Raw genomic sequence first — 16,711 nt, forward strand, 5'->3', positions numbered from 1 at the left:
ATCAATTTCTGCTTCACAAAACTGGCTAAAATACAGTGGAGGGGGCGACACCTAGTAGAGATCTGCATTTTTGGAGTTTTGCTTTTTAATTCTATTTTGGTGATTTAGACTTATGAGTTAACTATAAAAGTCCTGCAAAGCAAACCTGCCCCTTCTACTGCCTTGCCTGCAAGAGGCTATCTGGTCTTCTAGGACTGGATCTGCTGTCCCAAGTAGTCCTGGCTGAAGCTCCTTGAGGAGCTTTGCTGCCGGGAGAATTGGTGAACAGCTCTCTGCCTGCAAATGCATGCATTTCTGTGCTGCTCTCCTTTGGTCCGAGGAGCTGCAGAATTTTTCTCCTCTTATGTAATGGTCTGATGGTGTCTTTGCTTGGAAAACCTCTTTTTCAGCTGAAGGATGTCAGGAGCCTTGTCCTGCCTCTCTTAGGTCACTGCTGGCCGGAGGAGGAGGAGGAGAGGTGCCAGGCTGCTGGGCAGTAGAAGGGAGAAGCTCACTCCCCCTTTCTCCCCTTGCCCCAAGCCTTTCCTGGAGTCACTCTGCCCCTTGCAGGACCACGCGGCAGCTCCGCCTGGGCGACCTGGGGATGCAGATGAGGGAAAGGGGGGAGGTGGCAATTTGGGATGTGAGCTTTCCCTGGAGTGGTGCGTGTGTGTCCCCTCAAAAGCCTCATAGCGGCTGGGGCAGTACCGGCTGCGGCGCGGGGAAGAGGGAGGAATGCAGAAGCCGTGGGACCGGGGGACAGAGAGCGGGGCCGGGCGGTGGGGTCGGGGGATGTTAAAATGCAGCATCATCCTCACTCCCCGGCAAATTCTGTGTGTGGAGAGTGTGAAGGGGATGGAGGGAGAAAAGAGCAGCGGTGGTTTGCAGCGAGGGGGAGGGAGGGGGGAAGCTGCTGGCAGTCGCTGCACCGCCCGGGAGGAGCGGAGCCGGACGCGGAGCTACGCGGAGCGGCGGCGGGCGCGGAGCGGGCACTGCGGAGCCGGCAGCTCCCAGTGCAGCCCCCGAGCCTCACCGGGGAAAGGGGGGCATCGGGCGGGGAGCAGGAGGCGATGCTAGTTGGCCAGGGAGGAGGGACGGGGGGGGGGGGGAGAAGAAAAGAGAACCAAAAAAAAAGCAAGGACCCCCTCCTCCTCCTCCCTCCTCTGCCCGGTCCCTTCCACCCCCGGCACACACACACACACACACACACACGCGCGCACACACACACACCCCATTGATCAATATTTGGCTGTCTTGCTGCAACTTGCTGCAGTCTTTTAAAGGAGTAGTAGAGAGAGAGGGAGAGAGAAAGAGAAACTGACAGGAAGGGGTAAGGAGCTACACATGTCACATGTGCTTTCTAAGACGGCCAGGAGCATCTGCAGGCTGGATCTGGTGGAGGATGCTGCGGCAGGTGATACACAGAGGGCTCCAGTCGTTTTTCTACAAGCTGGGCTTATTCGTGAGCAGGCATCCGGTGTTTTTCCTCACTGTGCCCGCAGTCCTGACCATCATCTTCGGCTTCAGCCTGCTCAACCGCTTCCAGCCTGACACTGACCTGGAGAGCCTGGTAGCCCCCAGCCACAGCCTGGCCAAGATCGAGAGGAGCTTAGCCAGCAGCCTTTTCTCCCTCGATCAATCCAAAAGCCAGCTGTATTCGGACTTGCACACCCCGGGGAGGTATGGCAGGGTGATTCTCCTCTCCAAACCCGGAGGCAATATTTTGCATCAGGCTGATGTGATCCTGCAGATCCACCGAGCCGTGCTGGAAATGAAGGTGAACTACAAAGGCTATAATTATACTTTTTCCCATCTGTGTGTGTTGAGAAATCAGGATAAGAAATGCGTGCTGGATGATATTATTTCAGTGCTAGAGGATCTGAGGCAGGCTGCCCTCTCCAATAAGACAACAGCCAGGGTGCAAGTGAGCTATCCCAACACTAAATTAAAGGTATGCTCTTACTGCATGCTTTTGCCAATTAAAGAGGCAGCACTTCATTTCTTGTCCTAAACAGCAAAAAGAAATATAATCATCTCTATCTCTCTCCATCTAAATGTGTGTGATCTGGGCTTTCCTCGGGAAGCAGCTGAAACTGGTGCCTTGCTATTGTTCTGTATCAGGAGGGAGGGTGGGGGTACTGTAAGCTAAGTGAGCAAGAGAAGCAGGGAGTGAAGAATAGCTTCGGGACCAGGAGACTTTGCAATGCCTTGAAGGGTTAATACATCCGGAAAAACCGACAGGATGTCGGTGGGGGGTTGAGAGCTGGAGTTTCACCATCACCTTTTCCAACTCCACTGCTGTGTTAGGATAATATATATTTAATAGGGCCAGAAAGACTTTCCTCAAATGCACAGCGAGCTCCTGCATCTCCTTGCCTCTGCAAATGCCATAGCAGCAGCAGGAGATTTGGACCAGAAGCGATGTCAAGTGTTCTGCCTTCTCTTTCTTTACCTGCATGCAAAGAAGGGGAAGAGAGGTGGGATGTTTTTGGGTTTTTTTTTTTTTTTCCTCTTAGTACGAAAATAATTAACTCTGTCTGTGATGGATGGGCTGGAATTTTGGGATATATCCCATCAGCTAGAGCCTGCCCAGCAAAATCAAAACAAGGTAAAAGGTGATAAAAGTTTCAGTCCTTCCAATTAAAAGAATAAACAATTGAGCACAAATGATCTCAGGAGTATTTCCCTGGCACACAAGCATCCATCTGCTTTCCTTCTCATCTAGAGCAATCCAGTTCACCAGGACTCACCTGCTATGAGCAAAGAAGGTGCAAAGTTTGCAGGTGGCTGCTGAAAGAAGTTTCTGGGAATTACAGTATATCTGTATGCTCCCCTAGGTATTGCATCAGAGTGTAGCACACTCCCTAGCACACTAGTTACTCATGGCTCAGGTTAAAGGGAAGAGGATATGGTGCTGCTTGTAAACCAGAGAGGCTCTTTGGGGTGACTTGTCCCCAGTTTTTCAGAAAGATCCACAGGGAGGAGGGAGGTAGTGCTCTTCAAGTACTGGTCGGATCCTGAAGTTATCATTTGTTTCTTCGAGTTCATTTACCAGGAAAATAAACAAACAAACAAACAAACCAGTAAAGCCAATCCTTGCCCCAAAAACTGAGGCAGAGATGTAAATTCACTTTATTGGTCTTTTTGCTTCTGTAAAAGGGCCAGGTGGGACAGTTGAGATTTGGTCCCATTGCTCTAGATGTTACAGTAATTTCTTTGTGCAAAGTTGTGGTTGTTTTGAGTTGAGTGTGTGGAAAGGAAAAAGTGTCCTTGCTGCTGCTGCTGTAAAGTCCCAAGTGTAAAAAGTGCTCATAAACGTGAGTTATTATGGATTAAATATCAATGTACAAATTTACTCTTTTGGTTTGCTGTGAAGGTAATCCTGCTGTTGCAGAATTAAAGTGCTTTCTTTCCATTTTTCTTGTTTTTACAGTTGAGGTTAAGCTAGTTCAGTGGAGAACACCTATAATCTGGACTAATATAATTTTAAACCAGCTTTATAAAGAAACAGACATTGTATTATCTCAATCTGTATTCATTTTCTTGTGTAGAGAAACTTGGTAAAACTAGGATGCAATGTGGATTTTATTAGGAGTGTGCCTACAGCTCCTACTTTTTTAAAGATAAAAGCAAAAGAAAAGAAAATGACCTGTTCTGGATTACAGATTTATTGGAATAAGTGACCAGTAGCCAATTCACCTAGAGAAAGGTTTTCCCAAAGGACAGACACCTGACTCTGAGCACTGCTGAATACCACCCTGACACTTCTAATCCTCCAAGTTATTCTGTATCATCTTTCAGATGAAGGAATAAATACCCTTAAGTACCTATATTTAAAGTTGGACAAAGCAGGCAACTTTCTACCTAGTTCTCAGTGAAGGGAGGTAAAGCCACCAAAATCTGCGACTGCACTTCAGAGAAAAGCTATCAATTACAACCCTTTTCTGCTGATAGGGAGAATCCCTGGTGTTAAGGAGAAAGAGAAACACACTTTGCCCCAGTTTTTTTTTTCCTGTATTAGTAAGGACTCTGCTGTAGGATGACAATCAGTTCTTAGCTGTAGTACGTCTTCAGAGACTCACCTCCTCTGGTCTCCTGGGCTCCAGCTGCTGGAATAAATTATTACTTTGTATAGATTGATTGACTAAGTCATCTCTGTCATCTCTGTTGCCCTGTCTACCAAGGGTTAGGAAGTTGTGGGTAAATATCTTTTGCTTTTCTTCAAGCAATGGCCAAAATCTTGGTTTGATGTGGGCTCCTAGGCTATTTACTGACCTCTCTCTTGCTGCACCTCTGAACAAAGACTGTTAGAAATCCATACTTATGTTGCATGTTTTGGAGTGTCTCAATGTGTTTAACCAGAAATATCTTTGAATGCTCAGCAAAGAGAAACAACTCCAGAGGCTTTTTTATTTCTTTTTACTTGAGTTGTGGCATGAAGGAGCGGTTTTAGCGATAGACCTTACTGGAGTGTGGACAAAAGGGTGAAATCTGCTTGCCATATTTGGTATGGATCAGAGTTCATCACACTCACCAATCCATGTCCTTGGGAGATTTTGCAGCTAAACTTTCCTGCACCATAAGGACCCACTAGTATCTTCTAGGTTGCCTCACTTTCTCAAAAGACACATTGCTTGGTTAATAACAGTAGACTTTGCTCTATCTTGTTCTTTTAATAATGGTGTCAGGTTGAATAACATTCTTTTAAGAGCAATATGGTAGGTTTAAAAACTGTGAAGGTGTCCCAGATATATTAGCCTGCAACTAGCATGGGTCAAGCGTCAGTCTGTAGTGTTTTGGGAACTACAATGACAATGTGGTTCCTTTCCTGTTCCATCTGTAAGTTTTCTTTCCTCAAGCCTTGTGAGAAGCTTTCACTTTATTCCTGCTGGACTCCATATTGTTTCCATTCTCAGGTGAGACCAGCTGAACAGTGGCTGAGTCACCTCTTGCCAGGTCTTGTATGGGAACTTCATGGGAGCCGAACAAGCAAGTTCTAGCAAACTGCTCCTGTTATGAAATAGCTGTTGTTGGACTGCAAAATGTAATGAAGCTGAAGGGCTTTCCTACTTGTTGTAGCGTTGGAACAGCCTATAGCCTTTAATACATCTTCACTGCCCCTCTATAAGTCAGGAAGTGTTCCTTCTTCCACTTACTGGAGCAGAAACAGCGTTCACATCCAAAGTGTAGAGTGCAATGTGGTTTCAAATGCCTGAGATGGATTTAAAATCCTCTCTGGCAACTCAAGGGTCATTGTAGGCTATTTAGTTTTCTGAAAGGCTGGAGGAACCAGGCTATAGGAAAATACCTGCTCCCATTGTTTTGGGGATGCTGCTAGCCTGTTCACAGTTATTGCTATGCTACACTGCAGTCTGCATCCCAGCCAGGAGAGTGACTTGCCCAAGGTCATCCAGATAGACCATGGCAGAGCAAGAAAACAAAGTTGAACGTGTGAAGTCTTGATGAAGACTTTTGAGATACATCCTGGAGCAAGATTGCTCATGCTTTCCTCAGCTCAGGACAAAAAGCCCCAATGTTCCTGTGCTTGAGGTCTGAATTGTGCCCCAAGCACGTACACTGGGTACATCTACACTGAGCACTGATCATCAGCCATCAGACTGTTAAATTGCAAGCTTTGACAAATGCCAGAATCATTTTTGTCAGTTAAAGATTTCCAGGACAGTGCCTGGGCATGACTTGTGAGATAGCATTGGAAAGGGCACATTCCTGTTCAGTATATCTACTTCCTTCTGGGGATAACAGTGTATATCTGCTTGGATGTGCTGTACTCCTGCCCCTAGGGCCAGAGTATGGTCTGAGGCACATTTTCATTATTGATATAGTTGGAACTATTTACTACACAGGATTACTTTTTGTATACTATCAAATATGAAGAAAGAGGTTGGGTTTTGACCCTTATTTACCAGTAACCCTGGCAACTTTGCTGTTATCAGGAAAAAAAAGAAAAAAATCCCTATGAAGAATGAAAATTATTTCAGAATACAGTCCTTACCCTGAGGAGAAAAAAAAAAACAGTATTAATTTATTTTTTCAGGTGTTTTACTGTTTCTTTTCAAGCTTCTTTGTTAGCTTGTCAAAGAATAGATAACTTAGAACTCATCTCTGAGATAAGAATGAATATGGTAACTGCTGGTTAAAAAGAGCCTTTATAAAAAGATTGGTTTCTGTAATACCATCTTCCATTAAGTATCAGTCATTTATGAACACTAGTCTAAATAGCAGCCAAAAAATTAGACATCTATATTACCATGTTTGTGATAAACACATCAGATGGATGTTGAATTCTTTATTAAGTAGAAAAGTTACTTGCATTCACTTAGCATCTTGAAACCTGCAATTGTAAATTTGCTACTGGCCAGATTCTGATTTTTTTCTCACACTAACAGCTGTTTTTTTTAACTGAATCTTTCTCTAATTGCATTCATGGAGCCTTTCCCACTGCTCCAACACTAGTCCTTCCTTAGATGACCTTGCAGTATGGGACAGAGAGGATGTAAAACCATAGCCCACCTACATCAGACTAGGCATCTGTGTATCAATAGTATCCACAAACTGATTATTCCTTCAGTAAAACTGGTTCCAGTAGCAGGGTACTCTGACTCCAAGGACTGATGCTTCCTTGGAGGCAACATGGCTCTGTATCCATTTGTGATACCACCCATCCCAATCCAAGCTTGTGGCTGAGGATGCTGTGAAGTGATCTCAGGATGGTGAAAGCTACTAAGTCAAGCAAAATGATAAAAAATTAGCAGGGAGAATATCAGAAGAGGAAGGACGGAAGCTGCAGATAGTTTTCATCTCAGTTTCTTGGATCGGGACATGATGGAGCAAGCTGGGCTCAGAGTAACTGATCAGTAGCACGAAATCAAGTGGAACATATTTGAAGGAAAGTAGCCTCTTCTGGCTCACAGTTTGGAAACTTATGTGGAAAAAAAATAAAGAAAAGAACCAACCCTCTTACTCTTCCACCTGTGTTTCTGTACTGCCTGACAGGACTAGGAAGGGCTCCTCACTCTCCACTTCTGGAGGGGCTGGCAGAGCTGATGTATGTGGCAGTTTATCATTGCCCTTGCAGGGAGATGTCAAATGTCTCTGCAGCTATCAGCTCATGAGGACATGAACAGACAGCCTTCCTGCTCTGCATGGGCAAGAAATGAAATGGGTTTTTGCATTTTTTGGAAAATCCTCCACTTTTTCCTCTACTTAGTATGTTAGAGAAGGTCTCTTTCTTGATACTGATAGAACAAGTATTAAGATAACCCTCTTGCCTGAAAGGAAGACCAGACTGTGGACCCTGACTACACCAGGAACATGAAACCAGGTTAACTCATACCAGGACAAGCTATCCCAACATAAACAGCAGAAAGGCAGCTGAAATCTATCAAAGCAAGGATGGGGATTAGGATACTCTTTTTGCATTGCTTTTCAGTTATCCACTTCCCTTATCACTCTCTTTAGGAAATTCCACCTTCATCTCACCAGGGCTGTAGACAGCAGACTCCTTGGATGTGGGGTTCATTCCTTCCCATTTAGCAGTTGAGAGCAGTGGCTGTGTTGAAGACTGCAAAGAAAATATTCTCCATTGACCTTTCAGATGATCTTGGTCAGCTGTTTCATGCCTTTCCCTACCAGCTATTCCACTTTTATTTTTGTCAGCACTTGCTGGAGGACATGGCCTTTTATGCCGTGCCAGGACTTCTGGAGACCTTGCCATGATGTGAATAATAATAAAGAAGCAATTATAAGGTTGTTTGGGTAGAGAGAAAAGGAAGATGCAATTTCAAGTCCCTTCAGTTAGTAGTGACTGCTCATCACTGTGGATCTGGAAGGGATGTCAACTTCTTGCTAAAGCTAGAAAGCCCAGCAGTACTTCGCTGTCTCTCCTTCAGTAGCTACTTCTCTTTGGAAAAAGGAAAAAAAAACCAACCTATTTTTTTTCCTTTACTAACTATTCAGCTAATGCTTGGCAGTGTTTCTACACTGGCATTACATCTTTTAATTTCAACCATCCCTAATGTCTTTAGAACCTCTTACTGTACTGGCTGTGTGAGCTATTAGAAAGCCTTGAACTTCTCCCATCAGATTTACAATGGATGAATATTCTTGTTATCTGTAACAAGAATTAAAACAAATTCAGATGCTGCCATGCTTCCAAGGTGAGACAATACAACCAATGAGCCTTAGTAAAGAAAATACGTCATCTTCCCACTAGAGAAAGATGCTTTTACACTGAGGAGAGGAGACCCTTAAAACAACATTAACTGACTAAATACAAATCTTCTGTGGTAAAAGTGAAAGGAACTTTGTAAGGAGAAAATTAGATTAATAAGCATGTCCAAAAAGTTCTTAAATTGTTTAATGTCCTTTATGTATATGTGGGTATGCATATTACAAACACCTTTTTTAGTCCCTAAGCAATGACATAGGTAAGGTTGTGCTGGACAAAACCTGAATTAAACCTTTTCAGATACTAAGAGGTAAAAGAGCCCTATGCAGAGATCTGTACAGATTTTATTACAGAAGTCATGGTGAAAAAACCTGCTGACTGATTTTCCAAGAGGAGTTAATTAAGCCATTAAAATCACAATCTTGCATTTCTACAGAAAACTTTTAATTTATGCAGAGCTCACATCCATTGCACACTCCTAGTGCAAATAATGATATATGCTATGTGTGGCTGGGACTTGAGCTGGAAAGTGGGTTTAAATACAAATGAAACTATTTTCAATGACATAGGAAAGCAAGTACTGTGTATGACAGAAAAGAGAGGAGAAATCAAAGGGAGGTAGGAGCGGCAAGCTCTACAGTCTTTCATACCTCTATTTCTCTCTACATTAGTTCTGATCACTCTTTTCCTGCCTACCAAGACACGAGATGCTCATGTGAAGAACAGATAGTAAAGGAAATTATCGGTAGTGAGGCTATGAATCATCCCACAAAGGGAGAAGGCAGTGATGGAGATCCTGAGCATTGCAGAGATGATCACATGCAGTGGCACTTGTCATCACCCTTGCTCTGGATTCTCTGGCTGTGAATTAACCTTACTTTTACAGTGGTTAGACCATTTGGGAGTGAGACCTTTGGGTGAAGTGCTTGGAGACCTTTGACAACACCAGCAAGAGAGATCTACTGACAGCAAGGGGATTTCCAGCTAAAAAGAATTACTGTGGAACAGACTTAAGGGAAAATTAACAATACTGTGTTGTTGGGCAGCTCTGATCTGGCACAAAAATATTGCTGAAGCCTTTTTTTTTCTCCTAAACCCTGCTTACACATTGGTGGGTAATTCCTGCACAATACCAGTCCTGCATGCCCAGCAGCAGCTCTGCTAGATGTCAGAGAGCCCTCCCACCCTTGCAAGTCAGATCAGCTTTTCTCCCTGGTTTTGTGTTTTGTCAACAAACATGCCCTCCTCCAGTCTGCTTTTGCATGCAAACTGATACCCCAGCCAGGGAGCTGGTTGGGGGATCATGGGTTGTGAGACCAGTGTGTCACCATCTGGTTAACATTGCAGAAGGGTTTTGGTCCAGTAATGATCCATAACTAAGATGGAAAAAGTCAGTCAGCACCACAGGTGTATAATGTTTCCCGAATACATATGAGGCAAATGTTTCACCATCTCTCAGAATATTTCTTCTTTTAAGATACCAATTGCACAAGTCCTAGAGCCTGCTTGTGTGCTCTGAGGGCATCTGAGGAGGAAAAGGGCAGTCGTATCCCACTGCTTTGAAGAAAATGCACATCACAGAGGCTTTAAGTGTAATGCAGCCTAGTTGCTTGGGGTAGGCAATTTGCAATTAAATATCAAACTCCTAATAAGCCACTCTGCCACAATGAATTTCCTCGTGCAGTTGGTGGGAGATCTGGGAGGTGTCATTGAGTATCTCCAGAGGGAAGCTCAAACACCTAACATAACCTCCCACAAATAAATAAGGAACATAAACATCACCTGTTCAGTGGACACCTACCTAACCTAACCTAAGCAAGACAGAAAACTTCCCCTGGTGTATGTCAGCTTCTTGCTTTTCTTACACTTTGCATAGCTGTTTCCACCAACATTATACAAGAGTTGTCAATCTGATGGGAAGGTGTTATATTCACCACATATATGGTGCATTTTCGCATGCATGTCAACAGCTCCTTAAAGGGTGCTACAATTCAGAAGTAACCATGGAGAGTTTTGCTGCTTCTGTGCTAAATTATGTATTACCTGTGCTAAATCACACATTACCCGTGCTGTATGTAGAGTCAACCCATAAATTTCAGCTAAATCTTTTTTTATCATGTTACAGTATGCTTGAAATCTAAAGGATCTGTGAAACAATGTCTACTCTGCCCTTAATTTTGTCTTGGAGAAAGAGAAGGGCAGGTTCCCATAGTTTCATTTTGACATGCATCTAACAAAATGCTTTAGAGGTTTTTTTTGTGTTGAAACGATTCTTTCAAAGTATTCTTTAAAAATTCTTTCGAAAATATTTTGCTCTCACATTATACTTTAGAAAATAAAGGAGAAAATAAAATCTTTAGAAAGAAACATTTTCCTGTGTTCAAACTGTAGGGTTTGAAAATTACAAAGAAATGAAATCTGCCCCACCAACTCTGTCTGTCAAGATACTTGCCTGGCTGAGGACAGAGCCCAGTCCATGTGGACACAGATGTATCCCTCAGCAAGGTGCTCTGGCTCTTGTTAATAACATATTTAGCTGGAGACCAAAGCACAGTATTGATGGGCCAATTGATTCATGCTTCCAGTTTTCAAAGCAAGTTTAGTTTGTAGAACAATTTGCAGTTCATTAAGAAGAAAGATGCTGCTAGCAGTACTTCATTATGCAACGCAATCTCTTGTTTGACAGGACTTGTGACATAAATATAAATCATCATTTTCCTAACCATTTTCCAAAATGGTTTCTTAGAGTAGATTTTGAATCATTAGCATAATACATTAACAAATCCAGTGTTGAGCAGATGCAACATGGAAATATTCATGTGCATGTTAATCCTTAAAATTCACTTTGGTCATGTTCTTGACTCCAGTCCTGCTGAGTGAGGTTTTATTCACAGAAAAGTATGAAACATACTCCAAAAGAGATTTCACCACATAGATTTTTTGGATCAAGATGACAAACCCATTTCTTTTCAGGAGTGGTTGGAATGTGTGGTAATAGATGCTCTGCTAATGGTATTTATTTGATAATAATAATTTTCTTGACCATAATTGATTTTCCATTTACATGTAAAAAAACAATTGATCCACAACAGATTTATCATTGTAATTTGCATAAAAAGTTAGAAAGCCAGCAAAGAAACACAAATATTTCTGAATATTTACAAATGTGTCTCCAATCCTTTCTTTCCCTAGGCTTCAAGATTAGCACTTAAGATATACACCCTAAGATTTAGGTATATCCCCTAAAATAAAGTTCACAAGATTGACAAGATTAAGAGCTTCCCCACTCTCATAAAATATTTGATATTTTATTTTTGAGAATAATTTAATTTTAAAGTAAAGTTATTTTTTCTCCTAAAATAATAAAGCTTGTATCTCTACAACTTTTACGATCTCCTTGCCTTTATTATATATAAGATTTTGGAGATGGGAGAAACAGGAGGTCATCCTTGAAGGGAAATTTGTGCTATATAAATGCCAAACTCTGTAATTGCATCTGTCTGGTATCTTTTCATCAGAATATTCACCTCAAAGGCAAAGTTAAAACAGGTAATTTGTCACTACTTACGAGATCTAAACAAAGCTGTTTTAGAAACCACAGAATCAGAGTGATTCTGACATTTTTCTTGTGGTAAAAACCGGTTACTCTTTGAAGTAGAAAAAATTACAAGGGAAAATAAGGCACAATAGGACACTTTTTCACTTCCTTTAGAGCTGCTAAATAAAAGGTAACCAGGATAGAGAATAGCCTAGAATGTAATTCAAAGAAATTCAAATGCGTCCTTAAACCATTTGAACTGGGTTTTCCTGTAGCCTCTTTAATGAGGATGCAGTGGACAGAAAGGACATTACAGATGCTGTTTCATGCAGGATCAATTTGCAGTGTGAGATGGTGATTTTGGTGCAGGACCATATAATCAAGAATTCAAATTCTACTGCAACTCAGATCCTTCTCTCTTACATTGATTTTCCCGTCATAAAGGAGTGCTGTGGTGCTCCTGGAGAAATTCAGCCAGAGAACTATTTGAGTTTTATGAGCAATCTCATACCTCCTCTGAATAATATCAAGAGGTCAAAGACGTAAAAGGTTTATAAGGTCACTCTAGCCTATTCCCTGGTCTGTGTGAGATTATGAGGAAATCCTAACAGAAAAATTAATTTAGTTTGGCTTGAATGGGAAATCCACAATGTGCGTTGGAAACTGGCTGAAAGATTGTAAATGAAGAATCACGATAAATGATAATGTAACAAGTTTATGGAAGGTATCTTGCAGTGTATCTGGAGAATTTGTGTTAGATCTGGTCTCATCTAATATCTCTGTTAATTATCAGGAAATGGAATTGAGCTGCGGAGGAATGAAATTCACAGATGGTATTAAACAAGGAGGACATAGCAGCAGCAGCAGCTTAGTCAGAGAATTTACACACACAGAACCAGAGCAGTTAGAAAATAACCAAACAGAAAATAATGTTGCATTAGGCAATCTAGGGTCCTCTCTTGGAAGAGATTCTTGTTAGCCGAGTTTTGCAAATGTTGAATGGAAGATGCAGTGCTTCAGTGATATGGCCAAAGTCAAAGCTGATGCTAAATTTAGGGTTTTTCAACCCCCACAGAAAGACCACTTACTTTTACTTCTGACTCTGTCACTGCTTTGGAAATATGAATATTTCACTACTTAGTGTGGTCCTTTATCTTTCATCTTCTTGTAAATCAAGTCCTGCAGTACAAAGACAGCTTCATACCATTCTATGATTCTATGATTCTATGATATGTTGAGTTTGAGTTGTGCTTTGGAGATTGTAGATTATGCGTTAAATAATCAGTGAAGTCTTGATAGATTGTTTCTTTGCCTTGCTCCTTTGTTATCTTTCTAGAATGAAATAGGTCTTATTCTGCAGTTTCATGCTGACTGTGTAGATTTCAGATGGGGCGACCCTGAAATTTCTTTGACATGTTGTGCATCATCTGATTGTTCCCCAGCACTTCAAATTCAAATATCCTCATGCTCCCAGTGTCTCGAATTGACTCCATTTTGTCTCTGTTGAATTTTTTAATTCTTTAATTCTATTCTGATTGTGCCATGGAAAAATTCTAGTAGCAGGCAGTCTTAAAACTCAGTTGAGTGCGATAGTTACAAAATTGTCAGTTGGACCATTTTTTTTTTAATTATTTTTTTCATCTAACTTGAGTGTGATTGCAGTCTCTAGGAACAGGTTGGTGGTGTTTCTGAAATGGCCTGTGCAGTCAAGCCGTCTCTTCTCCTCTCCCTGACAAACATCCACAATGTCAAGGCATTTGCTGCAGTTGATGGTACTTGGTCTATTCTGCAGTCAGTCTGTGACCCTGTCCTGCTACTGAGGGTCTATGATGTAGCAGTTTGCAGGTGCTCATACAGAGTCATGATGGGAATACTTATCCCAGAGATGGTATATATTTCTTCTCATTTGAGCCCTTTTATTTTCAGCATCTAATCTAAACTAGGCTCAATGTGCAATCAGAGGAGATAAGAGTGAACCTCCAGAAGCAATGCATTTCACTTTTTCTAAATTACTTCATTATGAGGAGATGAATTCACCCTTCAGCTACGTCATGGACCAGAGGAAGAATGTTCATATTATGTATTTACCTTTCAAATGGTTAAAATTATGTGGGCTAAATGCACTATACATTTGTAAACAGTAGTAGTAGTAATAATAATAATAATTCAATTAAATTCCATTAAATATGTGGATATGCTAAATCTGGAGATCTTTATTGAAAAGGCTTAACGTAGGGTGCACCATTTCAGAATGACCAAGGAATAATCTGCATTTATACTGATGTGTGAAGAATCTTCCCAGAATAATTTCTTGGGGAAAATCAAGGCTTCTTCTCAAGTCCATAGCAGCTTTTTCTCACACCAAATCTCTGGTAGGGTTTTGAAAAACTCTTTTTGTAAATTATTATTAGACAATTGCAAAAGAATTAAAATATATTAATCTGAATAAGGAATTAGCTTCCACTGAAGGAACTGGAAATGCCATCCCCCTGAAAAATAGATTGCCAGATATTGGCAGCATATTGCAGCAGGGAAACTCAAATTTTGCAGGCTACTCAGAAGACAAATGCTGAGACTCTATCATATAGAAGTATTTTACCATTTAATTACTCTTTGGCTTGCTTTATCAGAATTTTTCCCTAAATGTTTATTTGTTTGAAATCCAAAGATGGCTAGATATCACAAGGTCCCACCACCTGCAGCACTTTTATTTTAAAATTTGAATTCCAGTCCTTCCTGTTCTGCCGGAACTGAAACTTTTTCAAATAGATTATACTGATATAAATCAAAAAAATCACTTTGAACTCCAGGGGATTTTGAAAAGTCTTTTTTTTTTAAAAAAAAAATATTACATTAAAGTAACACTCAAATGTCTATTTGGGGGAAAAAAATCTTTGATACCTTACAGGGAAATGTAACAGAAAAGTTGAAAAGATGCTTGTCGTTGTTCTTTTTATTGACAATATACCACATTTCTTCAGAAGTATATATCCAAAGTAACTCACTATTCCACTTATTTGGCATTTTTAATTAATTCTTAAAAATAGATTAACTTTAAGCACTTAATGAAGGTATTTAAATAAGGGTTTAGGACACTATAGGCTTTAGGAGGTTGTGGACTCTTTCTCTGGAGGTTTCAAAACCCACCTGTGTGACCTGATTGAGTGGAACTTGCTTTAGCAGGGGGTTGGACTGGATGATCTCTAAACATTCCTTCCAACCCCTATAACGATAGGATTCTGTGGTTCTGTAAAAACCTTAAGAGTAAGATTCAGTTAATTTAAGATCAAAACTGCCTTCTGGTGGTTCACTATTTCTCTTTTCTTCTTGAGCAGGCAGCCTGGTAGTCCTGGCATTTCAAACCTGGCAGGTTTGGTTAGGCAGCCTGACTCAGGACCTCATAGCCTAAATTTTGACTTTTCATGTTTTGAAGTCTTATTCTGGCTGAAGAGTTGCATCCAAATCAGAAACTCTGCATGAAGTTAATAGCTACTGTGCACTGGCATGAAAGGACAAATACTCAAGCTGAAATATGCCCCCTTTGAGGACGAAGCTATTCAGGTGTTGCACAGCTGACACCACCAGTGGACTATGGGCTTTGAGCACAGGAATTAAAGTAGCCCTCTGCCAGCTGGCAGCAAGGAAGGGATTAAATAGTTTTTCTTTTTCCTTCCCATTGAGTTTGCATAAACCTGGATTATTTCTCCAGTTCATTTATCCACATGCCACATGAACTGCTGCTCCAGAGCTTGGCAGGTGTAGGCTCAGGAAGGAAAGGGAAGGGACCTTTCCTTTGTCATCATCACCAGTCCATAGTATGAAATACAGCAACTAAAGAAACTCCAGCACCAGATGGGAAGATGCTTGGAGCATGGGTAACCTCTCCAGCTGTGCATTTCCACAGCCCCTTACACAATGGGGTCCTGGACTGTGCCAGAACCTCACTAGTGACCAGTGATTACAGTCTGAAATTAGACCTCAGCATCTGCTATACCTTATGTGGGTCCTCCCAGTCCTCTACAGCACAAAGGCTGCATCAAGAATTGCTCCCAGCATGTGGAGCTTGGTTAGTAGCAGTTGTTAGCAATTCCTGTAATCTATAGGTGAAGGTTTTAGGGTGATGTATAATTTCCAGGTTGTTCCATGCTGTTGTTTAACACTTCTTTATCATTGCAAGTATGTTCTATGCCATCTGAGACAGCATGAAAAACCTTCTCTCACAGAGTAAGAAAAAAGAAAGAAAAGTTGGTCACCAAACTTACATTGGGAGAGGTCTTCAATGATGGGAGGCAATAAGAAGCCCAAAGTAGGGATGATGTCATGAGCTTTACTCTTTTGGCTAAAACAAGAATTAAAGAATACATATTGCTGAATAACACGTGACAGCACCTTCATCATTATTGGCTACTAAAAACATAGGATTTTATCATGAAGAGCATGCGTTACAAGGCGATTTTGAGACAGATTTTACATAGAAGCTACTTGTTGATGTTCATATCTCTGAGTGAAAAAGCTCTTTGAATGTTCATACTAAATTCAGAAATACCTTGAGTTATCATCTCACATGCAGACCCAGAGCCCTAGCTTCAGATATATTTTAATGCATAAATACCAGTGTACTTAAATGCCTTATTCCCACTCCTCCTTTCCAAATTCTGCACTAATGTTATTAAAGAAAAAAGCTAAAACTTCTGAAACGAGGCTTTTTTTTTGGCTCTCTCCAGCTAACAAATTGCCAAACATTAAAAACCAGTGTGTGCTGGAAAGAAGTTGTGGCTGCTTCTTCAGGGTAGAGAAATTGCTTCACAATGACAAATTTGAAATTAAAAAAAAACAAGAAAAAACCAAGAAAACTGATTAATTATCTCTTAAAAATTTTCACCTGGAAATGTTAAGTGTCCTTAACTGTATCTGCTTTATACAGTACCTTGTATTTTATTGAGCACCATTAGAGTGGAAGATCCAGATAGGACTTGGATGAGATCACTGCAGGACCTTACATTCAA

The 16,711-nt window shown here is 41.1% G+C and overlaps 1 protein-coding gene across 3 annotated transcripts in view; it reads left to right on the top strand.

The window, feature by feature from the left end:
- Window positions 1–971: 971 nt before the first annotated feature.
- Window positions 972–16,711, top strand: part of PTCHD4 (patched domain containing 4) — an 87,044-nt gene continuing 71,304 nt past the window's right edge. Inside the window, exons 1-2 of one of the 3 annotated variants that reach the window (XM_061990652.1) lie at window positions 972–982; window positions 1,381–1,930. In XM_061990652.1, the coding sequence (XP_061846636.1) occupies window positions 1,382–1,930 (549 nt within the window). In that variant the 5' untranslated portion in view covers window positions 972–982; window position 1,381. Of the gene's footprint in view, window positions 983–1,330; window positions 1,931–16,711 lie in introns of those variants that run through there. The other 2 variants (XM_061990650.1, XM_061990651.1) reach the window with 2 other exon arrangements.

Source organism: Colius striatus, chromosome 2, assembly GCF_028858725.1.
Source record: "Colius striatus isolate bColStr4 chromosome 2, bColStr4.1.hap1, whole genome shotgun sequence".
In the NCBI taxonomy this organism is placed as follows: domain Eukaryota; kingdom Metazoa; phylum Chordata; class Aves; order Coliiformes; family Coliidae; genus Colius; species Colius striatus.